The following is a 23,751-nucleotide window of genomic DNA, read 5'->3' as shown; positions in this document are numbered from 1 at the left end:
AACCAGGTCTAAACCAGGTCTGAACCAGGTCTAAACCAGGTCTAAAGAGGCAGTACCTTCTGGGCAGTAGCAGCCGTCCACACAGGCGAGTCTGCTGTCGATGCAGTTCTTCTCCTGACGACAGGTCTGAGGGCAGCAGCTGATGCACTCTCTCCACTGAAGACCTGAGGCACAGGGCCTCTCTGAGGGACACAGTTACCAATGTAACTATGGTTCTATGAAACTCTACTGACCACCAGAGGGCGGCGTTAAAAGCATGAATGATTCTCTTTGCATCATTGAGCACAGCCGTCTCAGTGAGGACGAAACACAACAGGAGAAGTGACAGATAATGTCTAAAAAAACTGTTTCCAGACGGCACACTGAGCTGAGGTTCTTCTCTCAGAGGAGCCGAGGAGACAGGATCCTTTGTATTTATGTTAATGTGTAAAATAAACATTCAAAAAGAATATTCAAAAATGTGAAAATGATCTGTGATCATGTTAAGTAAGTAAGTCTTTATTTCTATAGCGCTTTTCACAGACATTTTCTGTCCCCAAAGACGCTTTACAGAGCATGATTCAGCATTATTCATTCACTCTATACCTGGTGATAAGCTAAGTGATAAGGTGGTAAGCTACTATTGTAGCCACAGCTGCCTTGGGGCAGACTGACAGAAGTGCGGCTGCCATGCCAATCGGCGCCATCGGTCCCTCCGACCACCACCATCACTCACACACACCACTTTCATACTAGGCAATGTGGTGAGTGTTCATGGAGACATATGCAGCATGTTTTTGGGTTGTTAAGAACATACATGCCATAAACAAACTAGACTGTACCTAATGTCCATCAGTTGCTCGCTCAAACACACTCTTATTCATACTTCATACTTCAGCATTTGAGGAAAAGTGAGTGAAGTGTCACTGGGAAGATGGGAGGATGCCCTTTGTCATTCCCAGCTCCTACGGCAGAACTAACCGGGTCTAACGCTGCTTAGCTTCAGAGATCAGACTAGATCAGGTCATTTATTTACCGAACCCCATCAACAAACTCGCAGATTAAATGTACATATTTTATTTGCTCCCATCTCTTTCAATAAAGGGGGAGATCTGACACAGAGGGATACAGGAGGATGGGAGGGCATCTGACACGTTACCACAGAGAGGGAAGGTCTGTCTCCAGTGGTGCAGGGGGTGGTCTGCGTGGGCACAGGCTCGAGCGTATTCACTCAGCACCAAACACAACATCTCATCCACAGGACCAGACCTGCAGGAAGAGAACACACGTCAGGTTTTTTATGATATATCCTGTGTGTAGATCATTTATTTACATTTTGTTCAATGTAAATCACAGCATTGATCTGATTGGTTCACTGATTTCCTGTTCAGATCAGCACAACTGTTTTAAATGTCTAAAAACGGCTACAGGACATTTTTTAACTCTACGTGCACGACTCAGAGTCTCAAGTTATGTCCCGTTTAATAAAATAAGATTGGAAAAGGATCAAAATGGGAATCTAATGGAAAAAAAGGACTAGGAATAACTGTTAACTCTTTCCCCCATGAAGACGACATTTGACGACCCCCTGTTTCCTTAATGACGACTTTTGACTCCTCCGCTGTATCACTAAAGACGTGATTTGACGACCTTTAGAAACGGCTCGGTTTTTCACATTTAAACAGAGACTGTGATCGGTGGGGCCACTACAACCCACACTAGACTGACCAATAGGATTCAAGGATATGTTTTCGCCGATTTTTTCCGAGGTTAATCGAAATAGTGACGATGGTAGCTTCCGTAAAAAAACAACACGAAACACGTGCAATGGAAAGATCGCGGTGCTGCAGCGCACAGTTTTAGAAATAATGAGGAGCGGACGTGTTTTATGGATAAGTTTAGAGAAAGTGACTTTTATAGATTTCAAAGTGATGATGAAGTTGATTATAAAGTGGAAAACAGCGACAGTGACGGACTTTCGGGGAGAAGGTCAGTGTTAGAATAATTCTTTTATCCCATATTGCTAAATGCTTGTGTGTTAATCTAGACTATGTGTTAACCATTTATGTACTACAATTCTTTGATTTAGAGTGTACCAATCAATTGTAAGGAATGTGAATAATCTCTCTTGTGTTTAACACCTGTGTGCAGTGGCCTATCGTTCTTGTGAACCCTGAGATGACCTCTCACGTGAAGCCAACCCCCACTGTCACACTTGCAAGAGTTATGACGGTGTCTGTCCATACCAACGGCACCCCCTGATTGTTAATCATGTTTTATGATTTAAGCCTGCGTTGTGTTTTGCTAATCCCCTTCCCTTTGAGAATCATGTGTCTGTAACCAGGGCCCTCTAATGATAATAAAAGGAGGAGAACGGCCTTGGGTCGGCAGAACGTGTGGAGACTGTTGCTCTTGATGCCACTCTCTGCCCGTTCTCCTCATGAGAAAAACTTAATTAATCTCTTGTCTTTCTTCTTGTTTTGAATGTCTAGATAAACCTAACAGTCAGATGCCGCTGATGCGTCTGTGTGGAGTCCTGCAGTATCCAAACAAACTATCTGAGCTTTATACTCGATTATGAACCAAAATTGCCCTGAAATCTGGATGTTGCCCGAGTCCTTTAAAATATTTCAGTCTTTTTTTTCCAAGATGCGATGTATAACAGAATCACTACAGAAAAAACGCTTATGTGGAGCTCTGCACCTGAGAAAATAACCAAGATGACAAATACTGGACACACACTGACGGGGAAGAGTTTTATTATTATATTATTATATTATAATAAGCTAAATGAGTTGAATAAATTAAATAAGTTGAATAAGCTAAATGGAAAAAATGAATTAGGTGCACACAGGTGAACAACAGGTAAAAACAGGTGAACACTTGGCTTTACTGTATCTGGTGATATGAAATCTGTTTAAATACTTTGACAAAGTATATTTTTTATTTTTTTATGAATATATTACTCAGAACATGCAGATATCAGATGCTGAATGTAGTTTTTTGTTTTTCGATTTTGCACCTGACCAGGTAAACTCTCATTTTCAGTGAGCTGTTATACACCTGTAAATGAGTTGAATCACATTTAAACATCCAGAAATGAAGAGTTCAGAGTCTAAAGTTTCCAGAGATACAAATATGTCTGTGTTACAATTAAGTTCATGAGTGTAAAAATCATTTATAATCACTCGTGGAAGTCTGTTTTCTTTTATGCAATTATGCTCTATGGGCAGAACTAGTAACATATGTATGGGTTGTTCCTAGTCGGCGTCCAGGGGGGAAAGAGTTAAAACTAAATCAAAACAAAAAAATGAGAAAGTAAAACCACGTCTCACAGGCAGAGGTCGTTGGTGCAGGAGGCCATGTAGGACAGAGGACTCACAAACTCATGACAGTCTGAGAACGGAGGCTCCAGCAGAAGAGAGCACACCTCATGGACTTTCTGTGGACAAGGACAGAAGACGACGGGGTTAAAAAGAACCAAACAAGGCCTAAATTATGTCTAAACCAGAACTGAACCAAGACAAAACCAGGTCTACACTGGACCGGGTGTAAACAGACCTAAACCATGATCACCCAGGTCTAGACTACAAATAAACCAGGTCTAATCACAAACTTACTTTATTAAAAGGCTCTAACAACATAAGGTTACAAAAGGTCTAAATCAGCTCTAAACAAAGACTAAACCAGGTCTAAACCAGGACTAAACCAGGTCTAAACCAGGACTAAATCAGGTCTAAACCAGGACTAAATCAGGTCTAAACCAGGACTAAATCAGGTCTAAACCAGGACTAAATCAGGTCTAAACCCGGTCTAAACCAGGCCTAAACCAGGTCTAATTATGGTCTAAACCAGGTCTAAACCAGATCTAAACCAGGTCTAAATAAGCTCTAAACCAGGTCTAAACCAGGCCTAAACCAGGTCTAATTATGGTCTAAACCAGGTCTTAACCAGGACTGAACCAGGTCTAAATAAGGTCTAAACCAAGACTAAACCAGGACTAAACCCGGTCTAAACCAGGTCTAAATAAGGTCTAAACCAAGATTAAACCAGGTCTAAATCAGGTCTAAACCAGGACTAAACCAGGTCTAAATAAGGTCTAAACCAGGTCTAAACCAAGACTAAACCAAGAATAAACCAGGAATAAATCAGGTCTAAACCAGGTCTAAATAAGGTCTAAACCAAGACTAAACCAGGTCTAAACCCGGTCTAAACCAGGTCTAAACCAGGCCTAAATAAGGTCTAAACCAAGTGTAAACCAGGTCTAAACCAGGTCTAATTATGGTCTAAAACCAGGTCTAATTATGGTCTAAACCAGGTCTAAATAAGCTCTAAACCAAAACTAAACCAGGTCTAAACCAGGCCTAAACCAGGTCTAATTATGGTCTAAACCAGGTCTTAACCAGGACTGAACCAGGTCTAAACCAGGACTAAACGATGTCTAAACCAAATCTAAGCCAGGTCTACAGGAATAAACCAAGTCAAACACAGATCTAAATGAGGACTAAACCATGTCTAAACCAAGTCTAAACCAGATATAAACCAGGACTAAACCAGGCCTAAACTAGAACTAAACCAGGTCTAAACCATGTCTGAACCATGTCTGAATCAGCTCTAAACCAGGTCTAAATAAGGTCTAAACCAAGACTAAACCAGGTCTAAACTAGGACTAAACAAGAACTAAACAAGGACTAAACCAGGTCTAAAAAAAAAAAAAAAAAAAAAAAAAAAAAGCACAAATCATGTCTTTTTAACGTTAAAGAAATGGTCAGTATAGTAATAAACAAATATAAACAGAGCTGGTTTGAAAATAATGACTGAACCGGGTCTAATCCAGATCCAAACCAGGTCCAGGACTAGGACTTGCCTGCAGTACATGGTCCGGGACTCCAGAGCAGGGGGAGGTGAATCCTGGAGACACGATGGGACACCTGGACTCGTCTGGCTCCACCTCCTGCCAACTGTTCCCGAACATCTCGATCTCCTCCGTGGGCACGCCTGAAGGAAATGTTTAAAGGAAAAAGACGTTAAAAAAAAAGTGAAACGAAACTGGTCCAAGAATGAAGAGGCTCGAGTCAATTTTTCATAACATTTTGAACATTTTAAAGTGGAAAAAAAAAATCTAAAACACATTTAATACCACGACCAGAACCAATACTAACTGAAATTTTAGGCACAATTTCAAAAGTATATGTTTCTAATCAAATTACTTTTATAAGTTAACAGAGATTTTAAATATACTTTGGTTTTTATATTCATCTTGCGAGTGTTTTATAAGTTTAGTTTCAGGATTGTGCAGGTGTGGGCAGAGGGACGCTGACGTTAGAGCTGCTGGGAAGGAGGAAGACCAAAGACAGATGGAGATTTATAGGTGTAATGAAAGAGGACAAGAATTTGAACAAAAGAGGAGCAGAGGAGAGGGTCAGATGGAGTAAAGGATCCAGAGAAGAAGGTCAGATGGAGCAGAAGTTCCAGAGGAGAGGGTCAGATGGAGTAAAAGATCAGAGAGAAGAAGGTCAGATGGAGCAGAAGATGTAGAAGAGAGGGTCAGATGGATCAGAGGATAGGGTCAAACGGAGCAGAAGATCCAGAGGAGAGGGTCAGATGGAGTAAAAGATCCAGAGGAGAGGGTCAGATGGAGCAGAAGATGCAGAGGAGAGGGTCAGAGGAGCAGAAGATGCAGAGGAGAGGGTCAGAGAGCAAAGATGCAGAGGAGAGGGTCAGATGGAGCAGAAGAGTAGAGAGAGGGTCAGATGGAGCAGAAGATGTAGAAGAGAGGGTCAGATGGAGCAGAAGATGCAGAGGAGAGGGTCAGATGGAGGAAAAAGATGCAGAGGAGAGGGTCAGAGGAGCAGAAGATGCAGAGGAGAGGGTCAGATGGAGCAGAAGATCTAGAGGAGAGGGTCAGATGGAGCAGAAGATGCAGAGGAAAGGGTCAGATGGAGCAGAAGATGTAGAAGAGAGGGTCAGATGGATCAGAGGATAGGGTCAAACGGAGCAGAAGATCCAGAGGAGAGGGTCAGATGGAGTAAAAGATGCAGAGGAGAGGGTCAGATGGAGCAGAAGTTCCAGAGGAGAGGGTCAGATGGAGCAGGAGAGCAGAGGAGAGGGTCAGAGCAGAGTTCAGAGGAGAGGGTCAGATGGAGTAAAAGATGCGAGAGGTCAGACGGGCAGAAGAGAGGAGAGGTCAAAGAGCAGAGCAGAAGTTCCAGAGGAGAGGGTCAGATGGAGCAGAAGTTCCAGAGGAGAGGGTCAGATGGAGTAAAAGATGCAGAGGAGAGGGTCAGAGGAGCAGAAGATGCAGAGGAGAGGGTCAGATGCAGAAGCAGAGGAGAGGGTCAGATGGAGCAAAAGTTCCAGAGGAGAGGGTCAGATGGAGCAGAAGTTCCAGAGGAGAGGAGAGAGGTCAGAGGGAGAGCAGAAAGATCTAGAGGAGGGGGTCAGATGGGAGTAAAGATGCAGAGGAGAGGGTCAGATGGAGGAAAAGATCAGAGGAGAGGGTCAGATGGAGTAAAAGATGCAGAGGAGAGGGTCAGATGGAGCAGAAGTTCAGAGGAGAGGGTCAGATGGAGCAGAAGTTCCAGAGGAGAGGGTCAGATGGAGCAGAGAGAGGGTCAGATGGAGCAGAAGATGCAGAGGAGAGGGTCAGAGGAGCAGAAGATCTAGAGGAGAGGGTCAGATGGATCACAAGATCTAGAGGAGAGGTCAGATGGATCAGAAGATCAGAGGGTCAGAGATCAGAAGATCAGAGGAGAGGTCAGATGAGCAGAAGATCAGAGGAGAGGGTCAGAGGAGCAGAAGATCTAGAGGAGAGGGTCAGATGGAGCAGAAGATCCAGAGGAGAGTCTGAGAGCAGAAGTTCCAGAGGAGAGGGTCAGATGGAGTAAAAGATGCAGAGAAAAGGTCAGATAAGAAGAGATGCAGAAGAGTCAGATAGCAGCTAGAGGAGAGGTCAGATGGAGCAGAAGATCTAGAGGAGAGGGTCAGATGGAGCAGAAGATCAGAGGAGAGGGTCAGATGGAAAAAAGATGCAGAGGAGAGGTCAGATGAGAGCAGAGTCCAGAGAGAGGAGAGGGTCAGATGAGTAAAAGATGCAGAGAAAAGGGTCAGATGGAGCAGAAGATGTAGAAGAGAGGGTCAGATGGATCAGAGGATAGGGTCAAACGGAGCAGAAGATCCAGAGGAGAGGGTCAGATGGAGTAAAAGTTGCAAAGGAGAAGGTCAGATGAAGAAGACGATGCAGAGAGGAGAGGTCAGAAGAGCAGAGGAGAGGTCAGAGAGAAGAGCAGAGAGGGTCAGATGGAGCAGAAGATCTAGAGGAGAGGGTCAGATGGAGCAGAAGATCTAGAGGAGAGGGTCAGATGGAGCAGAAGATCCAGAGGAGAGGGTCAGATGGAGCAGAAGTTCCAGAGGAGAGGGTCAGATGGAGCAGAAGATCTAGAGGAGAGGGTCAGATGGAGCAGAAGATCCAGAGGAGAGGGTCAGATGGAGCAGAAGATCTAGAGGAGAGGGTCAGATGGAGCAGAAGATCCAGAGGAGAGGGTCAGATGGAGCAGAAGTTCCAGAGGAGAGGGTCAGATGGAGCAGAAGTTCCAGAGGAGAGGGTCAGATGGAGCAGAAGTTCCAGAGAAGATGTTTTTTTTGGTTTTTTTTCTACCGTAGCTGGTGCGTAGATCGTCCTGCGCGTCGGCGTTGAAGTTCCCGCAGAGCCCACAGGTGCGGCTCACGTACTCGGGGCTGAGTTTGATGTAGACGGAGCCTCGGAGTCCGTCCCAGGCCAGAGTGAAGCCGTGCTGCGTCGCCAACACGTAATCTGAGATCTGCTCCAGCATCAGGTCGTGGATGTGGTGAGGGAGCTCCAGTCTGAACACAGCAGCATCGACTCGTGTCTGATTTTCGATTATAACCCTACACAGTTATAATCTACGACAACCATCGATCATTATTATGCAGTGTTGGGAAGGTGACTTTTAAAATGTAATTCCCTTACAAATTACAGATTACACACACCAAAATGTAGTTTGTAACGTAATCCATTAAATTACTTAAAGTGAGTAACGTAATCTGAATACTTTGGATTACTTGATTTACTGTAGAGAAGCAAAGACGAGGAAATCTTCACATAAGATATTTTGTCTGATAAAAGAAAATAAAAAGCCCAGACTTTACTTAACCAAATAAAAAAATATTATTGGTAGAAGACGAGGAGACACGTCCACGCAGCATGATTTAGTCCTGTTAAATCCTGGTTTAGTCCTGGTTTAGACCTGGTTTTAGTCCTGCTTTAGTCCTGCTTTAGTCCTGGTTTAGTCCTGGTTTAGACCTAGTTTAAACCTGGTTTTAGACCTGGTTTAGACCTGGTTTAGACCTGGTTTAGAGTTGGTTTAGTGTCCAGTAATAAGTGGAATTACCAAACAAAACAAAACAAAAAACGGAATAGCCCAAAATGTGAAAACAGGAAAATCCCGCCGTGTAATCCATTTATTTCAACAAAGTAACTGTAATCCAATTACCACTCACTGAAACAGTAACTGTAACTGAATACAGTTACTCATAATTTGTACTCTGATTACTTAACTCTGGTACATGTAATCTGTTACTCCCCAACACTGTTATTATGTTATATTCATTTAAAACAACTTATTTAAAAAACTGCAGCACAGATTTCCTCCATTGTTCACACCTGCAACTGGAGTTTTTGTTCATTTGCACGAAATCACTTGGCAAATCCAAATCCCAGAGCCGCGGGTAAATGAGATGAGGAAACTATTTTAAGTTAAACTCGATTGTTTGAGCAGAGAAACCTGCTCCACACAAAAAGCTGTGGGAGTTTTGTCCTGTGCAGGGATGGGCATTCAATTACATTTTCTTAATCGATCGTCGGGAAAATTAACAATTGATTCACGATTAATCATTCATGTTTTTATATTAAAATGATCATTATTATTACTATTACTAATCTGCATAAATAAACTCAAGTTTTCAACATAAAAACCATAAACACTCTAGAGCCACATCAGCCCGTTTGACATTATCATGTGTTTAATGCAGATTTGACACATGTTTGTTTACGTTTTACAGAAACAAAACTTAAAACCACATGACTCATTTGCATAAACTATAAACTCTGATAAAAACTGCTCTTTCCTTGTGCGCTGATGCGGTTCAGCTTCCGTTTGCTGTATGCTTTATTTATTTCATTTCACTCACTTTATTTATGTTGGTCACTTTTAGGGCTGTCGCGGTTTGGTTTAGCGGCTCAACAGCGCGGTATGTGATGACACCGCACCTCCTCCCCCACCCCACATCCCCTGGTGTTATAATATTTCCAGCGGCTCTGAAAACTTTCTGATGATGCACTTGTTACAGATGCACATGTACTTTGGTTGTCGTGTGGATATAGTGTGTTTAGTGTGAGAGAAGAAACATTTGGCTTTGGAACAAGTGTCGCTGCGTCGCTCTAGCTCTCACTGTAGCAGGTCGGGTCAGAGTCCTGCTCCAGGTCGGGTCAGAGTCCTGCTCCAGGTCGGGTCAGAGTCCTGCTCCAGGTCGGGTACCCGCGGACTTCAGAGAGAGAGAACCCCAAGCACGAGCACACGGAGCAGGTGTCCGCAAAGCGCGATAGAGCAACAGCTGCACTTAACTCTGTGCATGTGGAGCTCTGTGCCGGTCCTTTCGACTGCGGTCACCTGACGGTCTTCACGGGCGCCCCTTAGTCCTGGGTTAGTCCTGGGTTAGTCCTTGGTTAGTCCTGGTTAGTCCTGGTATTAGCCTGGGTTAGTCCTTAGCCTGGGTTAGTCCTGGTTAGTCCTGGTTAGTCCCTGGGTTAGTTAGTCCTGGGTTAGTCCTGGGTTAGTCGTTGGTTAGTCCTGGGTTAGTCCTGGGTTAGTCCTGGGTTAGTCCTGGGTTAGTCCTGGGTTAGTCCTTGGTTAGTCCTGGGTTAGTCCTGGGTTTAGTCCTTGGTTAGTCCTGGGTTAGTCCTGGGTTAGTCCTTGGTTAGTCCTGGGTTAGTCCTTGGTTAGGTTAGTCCTGGGTTAGTCCTGGGTTAGTCCTTGGTTAGTCCTGGGTTAGTCCTTGGTTAGTCCTGGGTTAGTCCTGGGTTAGTCCTTGGTTAGTCCTGGTTAGTCCTTGGTTAGTCCTGGTTAGTCCTGGGTTAGTCCTTGGGTTAGTCCTGGGTTAGTCCTTGGTTAGTCCTGGGTTAGTCCTGGGTTAGTCCTGGGTTAGTCCTTGGTTAGTCCTGGGTTAGTCCTGGGTTAGTCCTGGGTTAGTCCTTGGTTAGTCCTGGTTAGTCCTGGTTAGTCCTTGGTTAGTCCTGGGTTAGTCCTTGGTTTAGTCCTTAGTTATCCTGGGTTAGTCCTGGTTTCCTGGGTAGTCCTTGGTTAGTCCTGGTTAGTTGGTTACCTTGGTTAGTCCTTGTTAGTCCTTGGTTAGTCCTGGTTAGTCCTGGTTAGTCCTTGGTTAGTCCTGGGTAGTCCTTGGTTAGTCCTGGTTAGTCCTGGGTTAGTTGTTATTGGTTAGTCCTTGGTTAGTCCTGGGTTAGTCCTGGTTAGTCCTGGTTAGTCCTGGGTTAGTCCTGGGTTAGTCCTGGGTTAGTCCTTAGTTAGTCCTGGGTTAGTCCTTGGATAGTCCTGGGTTAGTCCTGGGTTAGTCCTGGGTTAGTCCTTAGTTAGTCCTGGGTTAGTCGTTGGTTAGTCCTGGGTTAGTCCTGGGTTAGTCCTGGGTTAGTTTCGTTGGTTAGTCCTGGGTTAGTCCTGGGTTAGTCCTTGGTTAGTCCTTGGTTAGTCCTGGGTTAGTCCTGGGCACGGGCGGTAACGGGTGGAATGTTTCCAGGTCCGGGCGGGTGCAGGTCTCTAAAAATTGACCCGTTCAGGACTCTGGGTCGGTCACGTTGGTCCCGTTGGTCACGTTGGTCCGCGGTGGGCCTCTTAGTACCGCGGTGATTCATTTTTGCGATTATTGCGACAGCCCTAGTCACTTTATTTATTTTGGCTCCTGTTGTGAAGAAAAGACTGAACGTGTTTGTCTTTTCGACGCATGTGACTCAACTTTATACCGCGTTTACATGCACCATGACGAAACCGGGACACTCCAAAAACCCGATCAAACCCGGGACACTGATGTGCTGTAAACACACTCACAGAGAGGAACAGAGTCTCCAAGGAGCCAGAGCCCAAACATGAGACTCCAGTGTTTGTGTCAGACGCAGCCTCATCTCTTTACACAATTAAAAATGAACGTGATCGACAAAATTATTAATGATCAGTTATCGATTAGTCGACTAATCGTGCCCATCCCTACTCCTGTGTAAGCCGTAGTTTGGGGTTCCATCTCGTCTGGGAAACCTCGTATCTAGTTTTATTTGCGCTAAAACTCACCGTTCTCCTTTAAAAGTGACGTTGTGAGCGTTGAGCCTGATCTCTCCGTCCCAGTTCATGAACAGACTGACGGAGCGACGGCAGCTGTAGGACGAGCCACAGTCTGGATCATTATGAACCTGAAAAACACAAACCACAGGACTGAAACGGACTGACTCCACACTGTGTCCCAGCCTTCGTACGCGGCCTGACGAAGATTCCGCAGCCGTTACACAACTTTAAACGCGAAAAAAAACAAGGACCTTTTGGAAATCGGCAGCTCAGAATTCATTTTCCCAGTACAAACAAACCAGTGCACGTTAAATAATCTTACGTTTTTATCTCTTATATAAGCTGTGGGTTCAGTTGAGGACACAGGTGGCAGGTCTGGGGTCAGTGCATCTCTCCTGCAGTGACTCTAAATCCCTCAGAGTCTGGTTTTGGTCCCGGTCCAGGACTCGGTTCTGCTCTGTTGGTCCGGTCTTCAGTGGATTCTCTGGGGTTTAATGTAATTGACTCTAATCTCAGAAAGTGGCCTAATCTGAGCAGATCAGCTAACAGCTAACAGGCTGTTTCCACACAACACGGTTTAATATGTGCCTCTAATAATGCACAGTCACAGTAAATAGTATCATTGATATGCCCGAAATTACACTGGGAAAACTCTCTCGGCACAGTCACAGCTCAGACCAGGGTCCAGACTATTATACACATTTAAAATTTGACCGTAAACATTCTAACAATAAACTTAAGTACTTCAATCCATTCATTCATTCATTTTTCAATATAAAACCAAAAATAAAAAAAAACAAAAAATGTGATGCGATGATGGAAAGAAGTAAATCCGTGTACCGTTCATTCGTTTTTTCAAAGTAAAACCAAAAATAAGAAAATGAAAAACAACTATTTTCTTCATTATTTGTCCCCAAAACCAAAATGAAAAAAAAGGATAATGATTTGTTTTTTCAGTTTTTGATTTTGTGTTTAAATGAAAAATTGAAAAAAAGAAAAAGGATAACGACCGTTTCCCGTTTATGTGATTTAAACTGCGACGCCGGACTTTTGCACCGCATACGGACTGAACTAGGACGGAAACAGGATTAAACCATGACAAAACCATTTCCAGTCCTGGTCTGGTCCCAGCCTCAGTCCCGGTCTCAGTCCCGGTCTCAGTCCGGTCTCAGTCCTGGTCTCAGTCACGGCCTGGTCCTGGTCTGGTCCCAGTCTCAGTCCCAGTCTCAGTCCCGGTCTCAGTCCTGGTCTCAGTCACAGCCTGGTCCTGGTCTGGTCCCAGTCTCAGTCCCGGTCTCAGTCCTGGTCTCAGTCACAGCCTGGTCCTGGTCTGGTCCCAGCCTCAGTCCCGGTCTCAGTCCCAGTCTCAGTCTCAGTCTCAGTCTTAGTCACAATCTCACTCCTCGTCCTGTTCTCGATCTCAGCCCTGGTTTCAGTTTTGGTCTGGACCCAGTCTCAGTCCTGGTCCTGGTCCTGGTCCCAGTCCCGTTTTAGTCCTGGTTCAGTCCAGCATCACAGTTCAAGTCATGTAAACGGGATACGGTCGTTATCCGTTTTTTCCATTTTTCATTTAAACACAAAATTAAAAACTGAATTAATTTTCATTGGTTGTTTTGTGGTCTTTTTAAAGCAGAATTAATTTTTATTCAGACTTAAATAATTTTTATTTGGAATTAAAACTCTCATGTAAACGTGGCAAATGTGTTAAAACCAAAATCCAAATATAATGTCAGGTCAGTCTAAACAACCAGGTCTAAACCAGGTCTAAACCCGGTCTAAATCCAGTCTAAACCAGGTCTAAACCAGGTCTAAATCCAGTCTAAACCAGGTCTAAACCAGGTCTAAACCCGGTCTAAACCAGGTCTAAACCAGGTCTAAACCAGGTCTAAATCCAGTCTAAACCAGGTCTAAACCAGGTCTAAACCAGGTCTAAATTCAGTCTAAACCAGGTCTAAATCCAGTCTAAACCAGGTCTAAACCAGGTCTAAACCCGGTCTAAACCAGGTCTAAACCCGGTCTAAACCAGGTCTAAACCCGGTCTAAACCAGGTCTAAACCCAGTCTAAACCCGGTCTAAACCCGGTCTAAACCAGGTCTAAACCCGGTCTAAATCAGGTCTAAACCAGGTCTAAACCAGGTCTAAACCAGGTCTAAATCCAGTCTAAACCAGGTCTAAACCCGGTCTAAACCAGGTCTAAACCAGGTCTAAACCCGGTCTAAACCAGGTCTAAACCAGGTCTAAACCCGGTCTAAACCCGGTCTAAACCAGGTCTAAACCAGGTCTAAACCAGGTCTAAACCCGGTCTAAACCCGGTCTAAACCAGGTCTAAACCAGGTCTAAACCCGGTCTAAACCAGGTCTAAACCAGGTCTAAACCAGGTCAAAACTCAGTCTACACCAGGTCTAAACCCGGTCTAAACCCGGTCTAAACCCGGTCTAAACCCGGTCTAAACCCGGTCTAAACCCGGTCTCTCTCAGAGTACCTGCACAGTGACTCCAGGGCCCTCCTCACAGTCTCGGAGGAGGGTGTAGGTGCAGCGTCCAGGGAAGTGGAAGTAAAGTCCATCGAAAGTCTCAAAGTTGTACTGGCCCCAGCTCCTGCAGGTCATCTCCCGCTCAAAGCCCTGGTTCGGCACTGACACACAACAAATTCATCTGGTTTAAAGAACTGATTTAATTTAAAAAAGACTGCATTAAATGAAAGATGAACTAAATACAGTGAAAGGAGTATTGTGGTGTTGTTTTACCTGTGCGTAAAGTGGGCGGGGCCTTACCTGTCTGACACCTGTGTCCCGTGGCCTGGTACAGACTGCAATCACACGACTCTGAGTTCACGCACTGGCCTCCGTTCAGACAGGCGAAGCGACACGGGCCAGCTGCAGAGATAAAGACGTACTTAAAGGTTGTATGGAGGATTTTTTTTGTTTCAAATTGTCAGTGATAGATTATAGATGCAGTCGCCTTGTAATTATGATGACCAAAAAAAAGAGAATAAAAATTCATCAACTCTGGACGTGGTGGGGCTAAACATTTGCCAATAGATAACGACACTGCCTCGTTATCTGTGAGCTGACAGGCTGTCAATCAAACTCCCTACGTTTCTAGTGTAACTGACTTGCCTGCGCCGCCGGTACGTGGTTTACGTACGACTGTCACACAGTCCACAGACGCAAGACGCACAGACGCTGTTTACTCCACCAACGCAACAGTTCTTAGCGGCTTTTTTTGACCTATATCTTCATCGCAGTTCGCACAAAGTTTGTTGCAATGGCGACAAGAATCCAGGAGCAGTTCGCCGCAAAAGAAAGTCTGTTTTTGAGGTCGCTGAAAGAAGAAGACAAGGGGAAAAGCAGCGAAGCCAAACTAAGGTGATTCTTGAAGATTCATTCCAGCGATGGCGCAACTGAAGCAGACGAAGGGTCTAAAGACTGAACCACTGGTCCACAAATTACTCCTGGACAGGAAACTTCTGCTTATTATGAAAACATACTTTATTTCCAAGAGCTGGACAAACGTTTTTCAGGACACAAAAGCGATATCCTATGTCTGAAAACGTAATTTTCAAGGCAAAGAAAGAGTCCGCTTGCTGCTGCGTGTTGTAGCTAGTTCATTCGCACGGAATCTCCGCGCAACCTTCTCTGCTCCCCTTTCCTGCTCCTGTCCCCGCTGCCCGTTCCACTCTTCTCCCTGCTCCTCACTTCTCCGGGCACGGAATCTCCGCACACCGCTCCTCCTCTCTCTCTCTCCTCTCTCTCTCCTCTCTCTCTCTCCTCTCTCCTCTCCTCTCTCTCTCTCTCTCTCTCTCTCTCTCCTCTCTCTCTCCTCTCTCTCTCTCTCTCCTCTCTCTCTCTCCTCTCCTCTCCTCTCTCTCTCTCTCCTCTCCTCCTCTCCTCTCCTCTCTCTCTCTCCTCTCCTCTCTCCCTGCTCCGCTCTTCTCCTGCTCCTCACTTCTCGTCCGCGAACGAAATGTCCGCACACCCGCTCCCCCCGCTCCTCACTTCTCCGTCTTGTCTAACCAACACTGTAGTTAGTTGTTTACAAGTCATGTGCAGCAGCTGTAAACAAACCTGTTTCTGGCGTAAGGAGGAGGAGGGAGGAGGTGTTTCTACGTAGGAGCTGTGGGGGAGGGGAGGTGGTTTCACGCATGCGCAACATTTGAAAAAGGACAAACAGTCGCTGGATTTCTCGTTCCTTGGAAAATCCTCTATAGTCAACCACACTATTTACACCAGTCACTTTTGGAGATGAGTGGGCTCTATTCAAGTTTACGCCACAAGACCGGAAGACGTGTGAAAACATTCGGATGACGACTTCATTTGGGCTCTGTTGGAAATACTGAATAAAATCTGGGAAAACTGAGAGAATGGCCCTGGTTTTCTTCATCTAGGGGCCTATTTGCACGGGAACGCTTATGGGTAAAAACAACAAAATATTTTATCAGAAGTGCCTTTTGTTCAGACGGTGACGGCGTTCTGGGGTCTTAAAAACTCAAAAATCTGCCATCCTCCAGAGTGGAAAAGTTGAATACGCACGGCCAAAGTGTTTCCATCTACACTGCCCAAGACGCAAAACTCTGGTCAGATCTGCTCACATCGCGTACATGTTTACGCCACACATACATCACCACCGAGTCGCCTGTCACGCAAACACAATCGAATTCCACACACTTCTGCATCACCGTATGCACGCAGATTTCCTCCCGAAAACACTCGTCTGGACGCGGAATAAAAAGTGAAGACACGGCACCACTTTTGCTTCTTCCGTTCAGACTGTCATCATATAAACGTAGCCTAGATGTCATAATATTCTTTTTTTCCATTTCTAAACTGAATATTTATTTGCGTATTATAATTTGTCTAATTAAAAAATATAAAAATAATAATATGTCACTGTAGTGTTCCCTTATGTTCAACAGATCAACAGTTCCAGCTGTCTGCGAGTGAAATCGAAGACGAGATACGAGTCTCGTCCCCCAACGAAAACTTTGGCAGGTTGTGAAGATGCTGCTGCTGCTGAATCCACGGTTTAATCACAGGCCCAGTGTCGGGAACAACTAGTGTTGTAGTCAAGACCGAACTAATCGAGACCAAGACCAGTCCGAGACCACAGGGTCCCAAGACAAGACCAAGAACCTCTGAGGGTCGAGACAAGACCAAGACTTTGAACGGCAAATACCGAGACACGACCGAGACCACAGCTCATCGAGACCAAATCGAGATGATCTTTGTCATTTTCAACATTTATTTGTATTTTACAGTTATTGTGTCACAAATATATCGATGTTTTTATAAATATATCTCCATTTTATCACTCGTCAAGTGTCAGACCTCGAGACTGAGACGAGACCAAGTCCAAATGCCTACAAGACCGAGACAAGACCAACAAGACCGAGACAAGACCGAGACAAGTCCAAACCTTCAAGACCGACAAGACAAGACCGAGACAAGACCGAGTCCAAACGTGGTTGAGTCCGAGACAAGACCGAGTCTAAGACAAGACCACGTCCAAGCGCCTTCAAGACCAAGTCCAAGCACCTTTAAGACCGAGACAAGACTGAGTCCAAACATAGTCGAGTCCGAGACAAGACCTAGTCCAGACGCCTTCAAGACCGAGACAAGACCTAGTCCAAACGCCTTCAAGACCGAGACAAGACCTAGTCCAAACACCTTCAAGACCGAGACAAGACCTAGTCCAAACGCCTTCAAGACCGAGACAAGACCGAGTCCAAAAGACTTCGAGATCAAGACAAGACTGAGTCCAAGCACTGACAAGACCGAGTCTAAACGTGGTTAAGTCCGAGACAAGACCGAGTCCAAATGGCTTCAAGACCGAGACAAGACCGAGTCCAAACACAATCGAGTCCGAGACAACACCAAGACCATAAAAAACGGTCTTGAGGTCGGTCTCGAGTTCTACGACACAAGTAACTACACTGGAAATCGTCATCCGCATGTTTCCAAACGTCTTCTGGTAAACGTGAACTGACTTAATTTAACCTTTTATTTTATTGTTGTGAAAAAAACCTCCACAACTGAGACACAGACATCTTGTTACAGGTGAATCCTACTCAGGTTTTTATAATTAAAAAAGGTAAATCCATGCAAAAATGCACAAGAAAATGATTAAAATTTACAAAGCTGTCAAAGTAAATTATATTGAGGATATATACGGTAGTCTGTCCTGTGTCATGTTTGTTACAGAAACAGATAGTGCAGATTGTACCACGCTGTGATTAAGTGAATAACATTAGAAGGTATTTGAGCAGAAACCATCCTGTAATAAAACTGAAATAACACGAGAAAGTCAATATGAGTGAAACTGCAGTCGTGAGATGGAGTCAGAGTCTGTGAACTAAAAAGAATGTCATGACTAACTCCTCTTCTCTAAAGCCTCTTCTCTGTTTAACCCCGACTCCGAGTAAATTAAAGTCCGGGTCAAGACTCAGGTTATGACACAGGCGACATTTGGCGTTTTGGGAGATCCCCTTACACCAGAAAGTATTTGTCACACACACTAATTTGAGCCGCTGTCCCGTCGATTTGAGCTCCCGAGGCAGAAGTGGAGAAACGAGCAGAGGTGGGACCAAGTCGTTGTTTTGCAAGTCTCAAATCTTTGACCTCAAGTCCAAGTCAAGTTCTAAGTCAAATACAGGCAAGTCCAAGTCGAGTCTGGAGGCACTGCGCCATAAGTCCAAGTCGAATCGAAGTCATCTGCTTTGAGCTTCAAGTCTTTTCAAGTCTTTTCTTTCCTTTCTGATCAATTATCGATTAATCGACTAATCATGCCCATCCCTAGTTTGGACCAGTTAAACATCGACATGTGTCTGTTAGATTTGCGGCAGAAAACCTACATTAGATGATTAAATAATTTGGATTTAATATTTGATTTTATCTTTATCATTTTCATTGCATCGTATTTTATTTTGTTTCCATGTGTAGAAAACATAACTTTGTTTAGAAAGACGCTGTATAAATAAAATATCACTATATTATAATAAGAAATTCCCTCTGTAGCCTATGATATTAGCATTAAATATTATACTTTTAACGCTATTTAACAGGGACGTAAAAATAACCGAAATATTATGATGTAGAATTACAAGTCTCTTTGCTTAAATGAAGAGTTATGGTGCAGCAATAGCTAAAAAAAAAGACAAAAGGAACTACATAGACCATGATCCTTTGCTTCGTTTTGGTGCAAACTACATGAAGAAATAACAGTTCTAACACTTTTGAGTCTTAGTTCTTTGGATTAAGTCTTGACAAGGCATTTTAAGAGGAAAAAGTCGCATATTAACAGTTTTAGTTGTTTAGCCTCCACAAAATATCGCAATAAATATCGTACCGTGAGGTTCATACCGTGACAATATTGTATTGCGAGACTTGGATATCGTTATATCCCTAGTATTTAAAGGTTGTATGGAGGATTTTTTTTTTGTTTCAAATTGTCAATGAAAGTTTAAAATACCATTACAGAGAAGCAGCAGCCTTGTAATTATGATGACCAAAAAAAAAAGAACGAAAATCTATCAACTGTGGATGTAGTGAGGCCAGAGAAACAACAGCCAATAGAAAACGAGGCTCCCTCTTTATCTATTGGCTGCTAGGTTGTCAATCAAACTCCCTATGTTTCTAGTGTAACTGACTCACCGGCGTGGGGATTATGTGGTTTATGCAATGGTTCTTAGAGGCTTTTTTAAACTGTAGCTTCCTCGCATTTTGCACAAAGTTTGTTGCGATGAGGTCGCTGAAAGAAGAAGAAGAGAAGGGAAAAGGAGCAAAGACAAACTGAGGTGATTCTTGGAGATTCCTTCCAGTAATTGCGCGAATGAAGCAGACGAAGGGTCTAAAAACTGACGTGTCAGTCCCTAAATTATTTCTAGACAGGTCACTTCAACAGTAATTCTGAACACGCACTGGCTGTAAACAAGTGTGATTTCTAGAAAAATCCTCTATACAACCTTTAATACAAAGATTTCAGTGTTTTTAGTCATTTCGTTCTCTTCTACTATTGGGAGCCTTATTTGATAGAAGATATCGGTCTAGTCCAATGAGATTCATTTGGTCTTCCAATATTCTATGTTATTAGGTTCTTTTTTTCAGACCCAGAGTGTTAATTCATACCTGACAGTTTCGACTGCTCACTAGCGTCTTCCTCATAACATAACATAAGATATCAGCCTGTCGAAATGAGCTCCTCTGACCACATTCATATAATGAGAGAATAATGATGATTCTGCAGTGGGACATTATTCGGTGGTTAAATTGGCCAATAGTCGGAGCCTGTTTGAGCAGAACATGACTGTACAAATGAATGACGCAGATTCATATAAATGAGTTTAAATTTGACAAAACTAAGGTATAAAGTCTGATCACCGTGTAAAAACAGAATCAAACCTGCGTCTCTAATCCAAAGAAAATATGTTTTCAAACGAGGGGAGGTCAGGGTTTGGCTTTATTGGATCTATACAACTGTAGATCGCTTATTACGATGGGATAACGGGAATCAGTAGTTGTCACTGTGGATTTAGGCTGCGGGGAGTTCATTTCGACGGAACACCTGCCCCGGATAAGTGGAAGAAAATGGACGGATGAAGTATTTTGAGCAGTTCAGGAATCCCAAGTAAATTAAAACAAAAAAAAAAGTTTCATGTTCTGAAGTGCAGAAATTAGACAGTGTGGAATAAATGTCTCTTGTGTCCAGACTCTCCCCATTGTTCATCTGGCAGCTGACCCTTCTCTCAAAGTAAATTTTCTTTTCAAATTTTCCCACAGACTTGTTTCAGAAACCAGACCAGACGTCCCCGTTAACCTGGGACAGTCCCAGTTTTGAGCCCTGTGTCCCCTGTCTCTAGGGATTTATCCAAAACTAGTGATTTGTCCGAGTTTTATACAAGAAATGTCCCAGGTGTCTCTATTTTTGACCAATCTGATCCCTGCCAACAGTAAAAAGGGGCAAAAATTGTCATTTGTTTAGGTAAAATACAAAAAATCTGCTTAAAAACGACCAAAACACAAAGAAAATGTGACTATACTGACTCACATGTTCGTCATGAATGGGCTCTGTATAACAATTTTCCTTAATTATGCACTCGTTTGACAATTTTATTATTACCAAACCCCAAAACACCGGGGATGTTCCAGTTTTTTTTTTTTTATTTTTGGTCACCCTACACAGAGCTGATTTGAAAGCCTAATGGAAAAATGTCTGGAAACATTTACCTCCAGGGGCAAAAACTGAGCTCTATTAATTAAGCACATTTAGGAACCACCTGGACCTAAATGTAGATAAAACCAAAGAAACTGTTTACAGCCCAGTAGTCATCTTTATCCATGGAGAAGTAGTAGAAATGGTGGACTCTTGTAAGTACTCGGGAACTGTGTTTGATTCCTCCCTAAGGTTTGATAAGAACACTGAGCACATGATCAAACGAGGACAGCGGCAGGTTCACTTGATGAAGTTCAGCTCTTTTAATGTGTCGTCTAACATTTTAAATCATTTTTATCAGTCCTTTATCGAAAATTTGCTGACTTTTTCTTTTATTTATTGGTTTTACAGGTTCTGTGTGAAGGACAGGAGCCGTCTGGACCAGAGAGTCAAAGTGTTCAGTGGAGGATTTGGAGACATCGTGTGCTCCATGCAGTGTTGGGGAGTAACAGATTACATGTACCAGAGTTATGTAATCAGAGTACAAATTATGAGTAACTGTATTCAGTTAGTTACTGTTTCAATGAGTGGTAATTAGATTACAGTTACTTTGTTGAAATAAATGGATTACATGACGGTATTTTCTGTTTTCACATTTCAGGCTATATCCCTTTTTTTTTTTCCCCCACGGTATTCCACACATTGCTGGACACTGAACCAGGTCCAAATCAGGTCTAAATCAGGTCTAAACTAGGTCTAAAACCAGGTCTAAACCAGGTCTAAACTAGGTCTAAACCAGGTCTAAAACCAGGTCTAAACCAGGTCTAAACCAGGTCTAAACTAGGTCTAAAACCAGGTCTAAACCAGGACTAAACTAGGTCTAAAACCAGGTCTAAACAAGGTCTAAACCAGGTCTAAACCAGGTCTAAACCAGGTCTAAAACCAGGTCTAAACCAGGTCTAAACTAGGTCTAAAACCAGGTCTAAACCAGGTCTAAACTAGGTCTAAAACCAGGTCTAAACCAGGACTAAACTAGGTCTAAAACCAGGTCTAAACAAGGTCTAAACCAGGTCTAAACTAGGTCTAAAACCAGGTCTAAACCAGGACTAAACCAGGACTAAAACCAGGTCTAAACTGGGACTATAACCAGGACTAAACCAGGATTTAACAGAACTAAATCCTGCTGTATGAACCGTGTCTCCTCGTCTTCTATCAATAATATTTTTAATTTGGATCAGTAAAGTCTGTTTTTTTATTTTCTTTAATCAGACAAAACATCTTATGTGAAGATTTCCTCGTCTTTGTTTCTCTACAGCAAATCAAGTAATCCAAAGTATTCAGATTACGTTACACTGGCTTCCATGTCCTGCGTTCACAGTTTGTACAAATGTCCCCTGGGAGGTGATACGTCGCCCCACAGCAAAATACCAATTACTTCGCTAAATCTTTTATTCCTTCTGCCATAAGGTTTTTAAATGGACAGTAAATTTCTGATGCACTGAGGTTTGAATGTATGGCGTGTGTTGGATGTATTTTTTTTTTCTTTTATTATTTATAGATTGTGCAATTTATAGATTGGGATTAAATAAACTTCACTAAATTCAGTAAAAAAAAACTACAGTATTTGCACAATGGCACATATCGTGAGAGCTTCATTAGTCCAGCCCTGAGTCCTCCTCATGTCCGTGTCTTGTGGTCGTCTCCTGAAGCGTCAGGTGTTCCTCTGCCCCACAGCTGTCAGAAAACCCACAGTCTGTCGCGGTCAGTGAACGCACCGCGGTTTTATGTGCTCCACTGAACCCAGGACCAGCTCTGGACCTGGTCTTGGATCAGGTCTGGACCTCTGGGGTTTGGGGTCAGTGAGCTGTGGCCACAGGGAAACGAGCCCCTCCCCCTTCACCTGCGCCAGTAACACACCTGTCGCAGAGGTGGGTTCTATACGGCCGCTCTGTGTGAAGCTACTGTTTCATTTTTATTTATTTATTTTGAGGGTTCCCACTTTTCCATGACTTTTTCAAGAACTAAAGTGAATTTTCCATGACTTTTTCAAGAACTAAAGTGAATTTTCCATGACTTTTTCAAGAACTAAAGTGCATTTTCCATGAGTTTGCAGCACCTACATGTGTAGAATTGATCAGACTTTTAGAGCTAAATGTGAATTGTTAAGCCTTTCTACTCGCATTATAGTTTGGGATTATAGTTTTTGAACATTCAAAATCCTGTTAGTGAATTTATTGACGTCTCTTTTAAACAAAAGGCTCAAACGTTCAGAATTCCTGTGTCATTCGTTCATTCGTTTTTCAATATAAAACCAAAAATAAGAAAACGAAACAACTATTTTCTTCATTATTTGTCTCCAAAATCAAAATGAAAAAACAGATAAGGATTCTTTTTTTCAGTTTTCAGGTTTTAATGAATAATTTGGGTTTTGGTTTTTAATGAATAAATGAATAATGGAAAAAACGGATAACAACCATTTCCCGTTTTGCTCCACATACGGACTGAACCAGGACTGAACCAGTACTAAACCAGGAATAAACCATTTTCAGTACTGGTCTGGTCCCGGTCTGGTCCCGGTGTCAGTCCCGGTCTGGTTCTGGTCTGGTCCCGGACCTGGTTTAGTCCTGGTTTAGTCCGTATGCGGCGCAAAATTCCGGCATCACAGTTTAAGTCACGTGAACAGGAAACGGTCGTTATCCGTTTTTTCCATTTTTCATTTAAACAAAAAATTTGAAAAAATCTGAAAAATCGAATCATTATACATCTTTTCATTTTGGTTTTGGAGACAGAAAATAGTTGTTTTTTTCTTTTTTCTTCTTTTTGGTTTTATTTTGAAAAACGAATGAACAAATGACAGATTGTTCAGAAATAATCATAATAGCCTCATGAGAACTTGACACAACTCTGGAGCTGCGTGAAAGAGAGACTAAAATTCCATGACTTTTCCAAAACTTTCATGGAAATTACAAAATTCCATGACTTTCCCAGGCTTGGAAAATGACATTTTCAATTTCCATGACTTTTCCAGGATTTCCATGACTGTGGGAACCCTGCAAGCAGCAACTATTCATATATCCAATACTCAGTACATTTCACATATTTTTCGTCTTTAAGTTTAAAAATGAGTGCGAAGAAAACTTTTAAAATCAAACCCCTGAATAATTTTTTACCCCAATTGTCTAAGAATAATCTGAACAAAAAATTGGTAAAACTAATTATACTTTACACCCAGAGTATTGTCTTAAACATATAGAAGTAAC

At 43.1% G+C, this 23,751-nt stretch overlaps 1 protein-coding gene across 1 annotated transcript in view; it reads right to left on the bottom strand.

The window, feature by feature from the left end:
* otog (otogelin) overlaps positions 1-23,751 on the bottom strand; it is a 168,188-nt gene that overhangs the window by 121,327 nt on the left and 23,110 nt on the right. The window contains 8 exon segments of the mRNA XM_055154364.1: positions 57-182; positions 1,139-1,248; positions 3,315-3,417; positions 4,843-4,977; positions 7,637-7,842; positions 11,355-11,473; positions 13,828-13,979; positions 14,119-14,220. Of these exon segments, the coding sequence (XP_055010339.1) occupies positions 57-182; positions 1,139-1,248; positions 3,315-3,417; positions 4,843-4,977; positions 7,637-7,842; positions 11,355-11,473; positions 13,828-13,979; positions 14,119-14,220 (1,053 nt within the window).

Source organism: Boleophthalmus pectinirostris, unplaced genomic scaffold (assembly GCF_026225935.1).
Source record: "Boleophthalmus pectinirostris isolate CB_2022bp ecotype Guang Dong unplaced genomic scaffold, ASM2622593v1 HiC_scaffold_19, whole genome shotgun sequence".
Classification (NCBI taxonomy): Eukaryota; Metazoa; Chordata; class Actinopteri; order Gobiiformes; family Gobiidae; genus Boleophthalmus; species Boleophthalmus pectinirostris.
The sequence above is the reverse complement of the archived record's forward strand: the minus strand, read 5'-3'. Positions and strand labels throughout refer to the sequence as shown.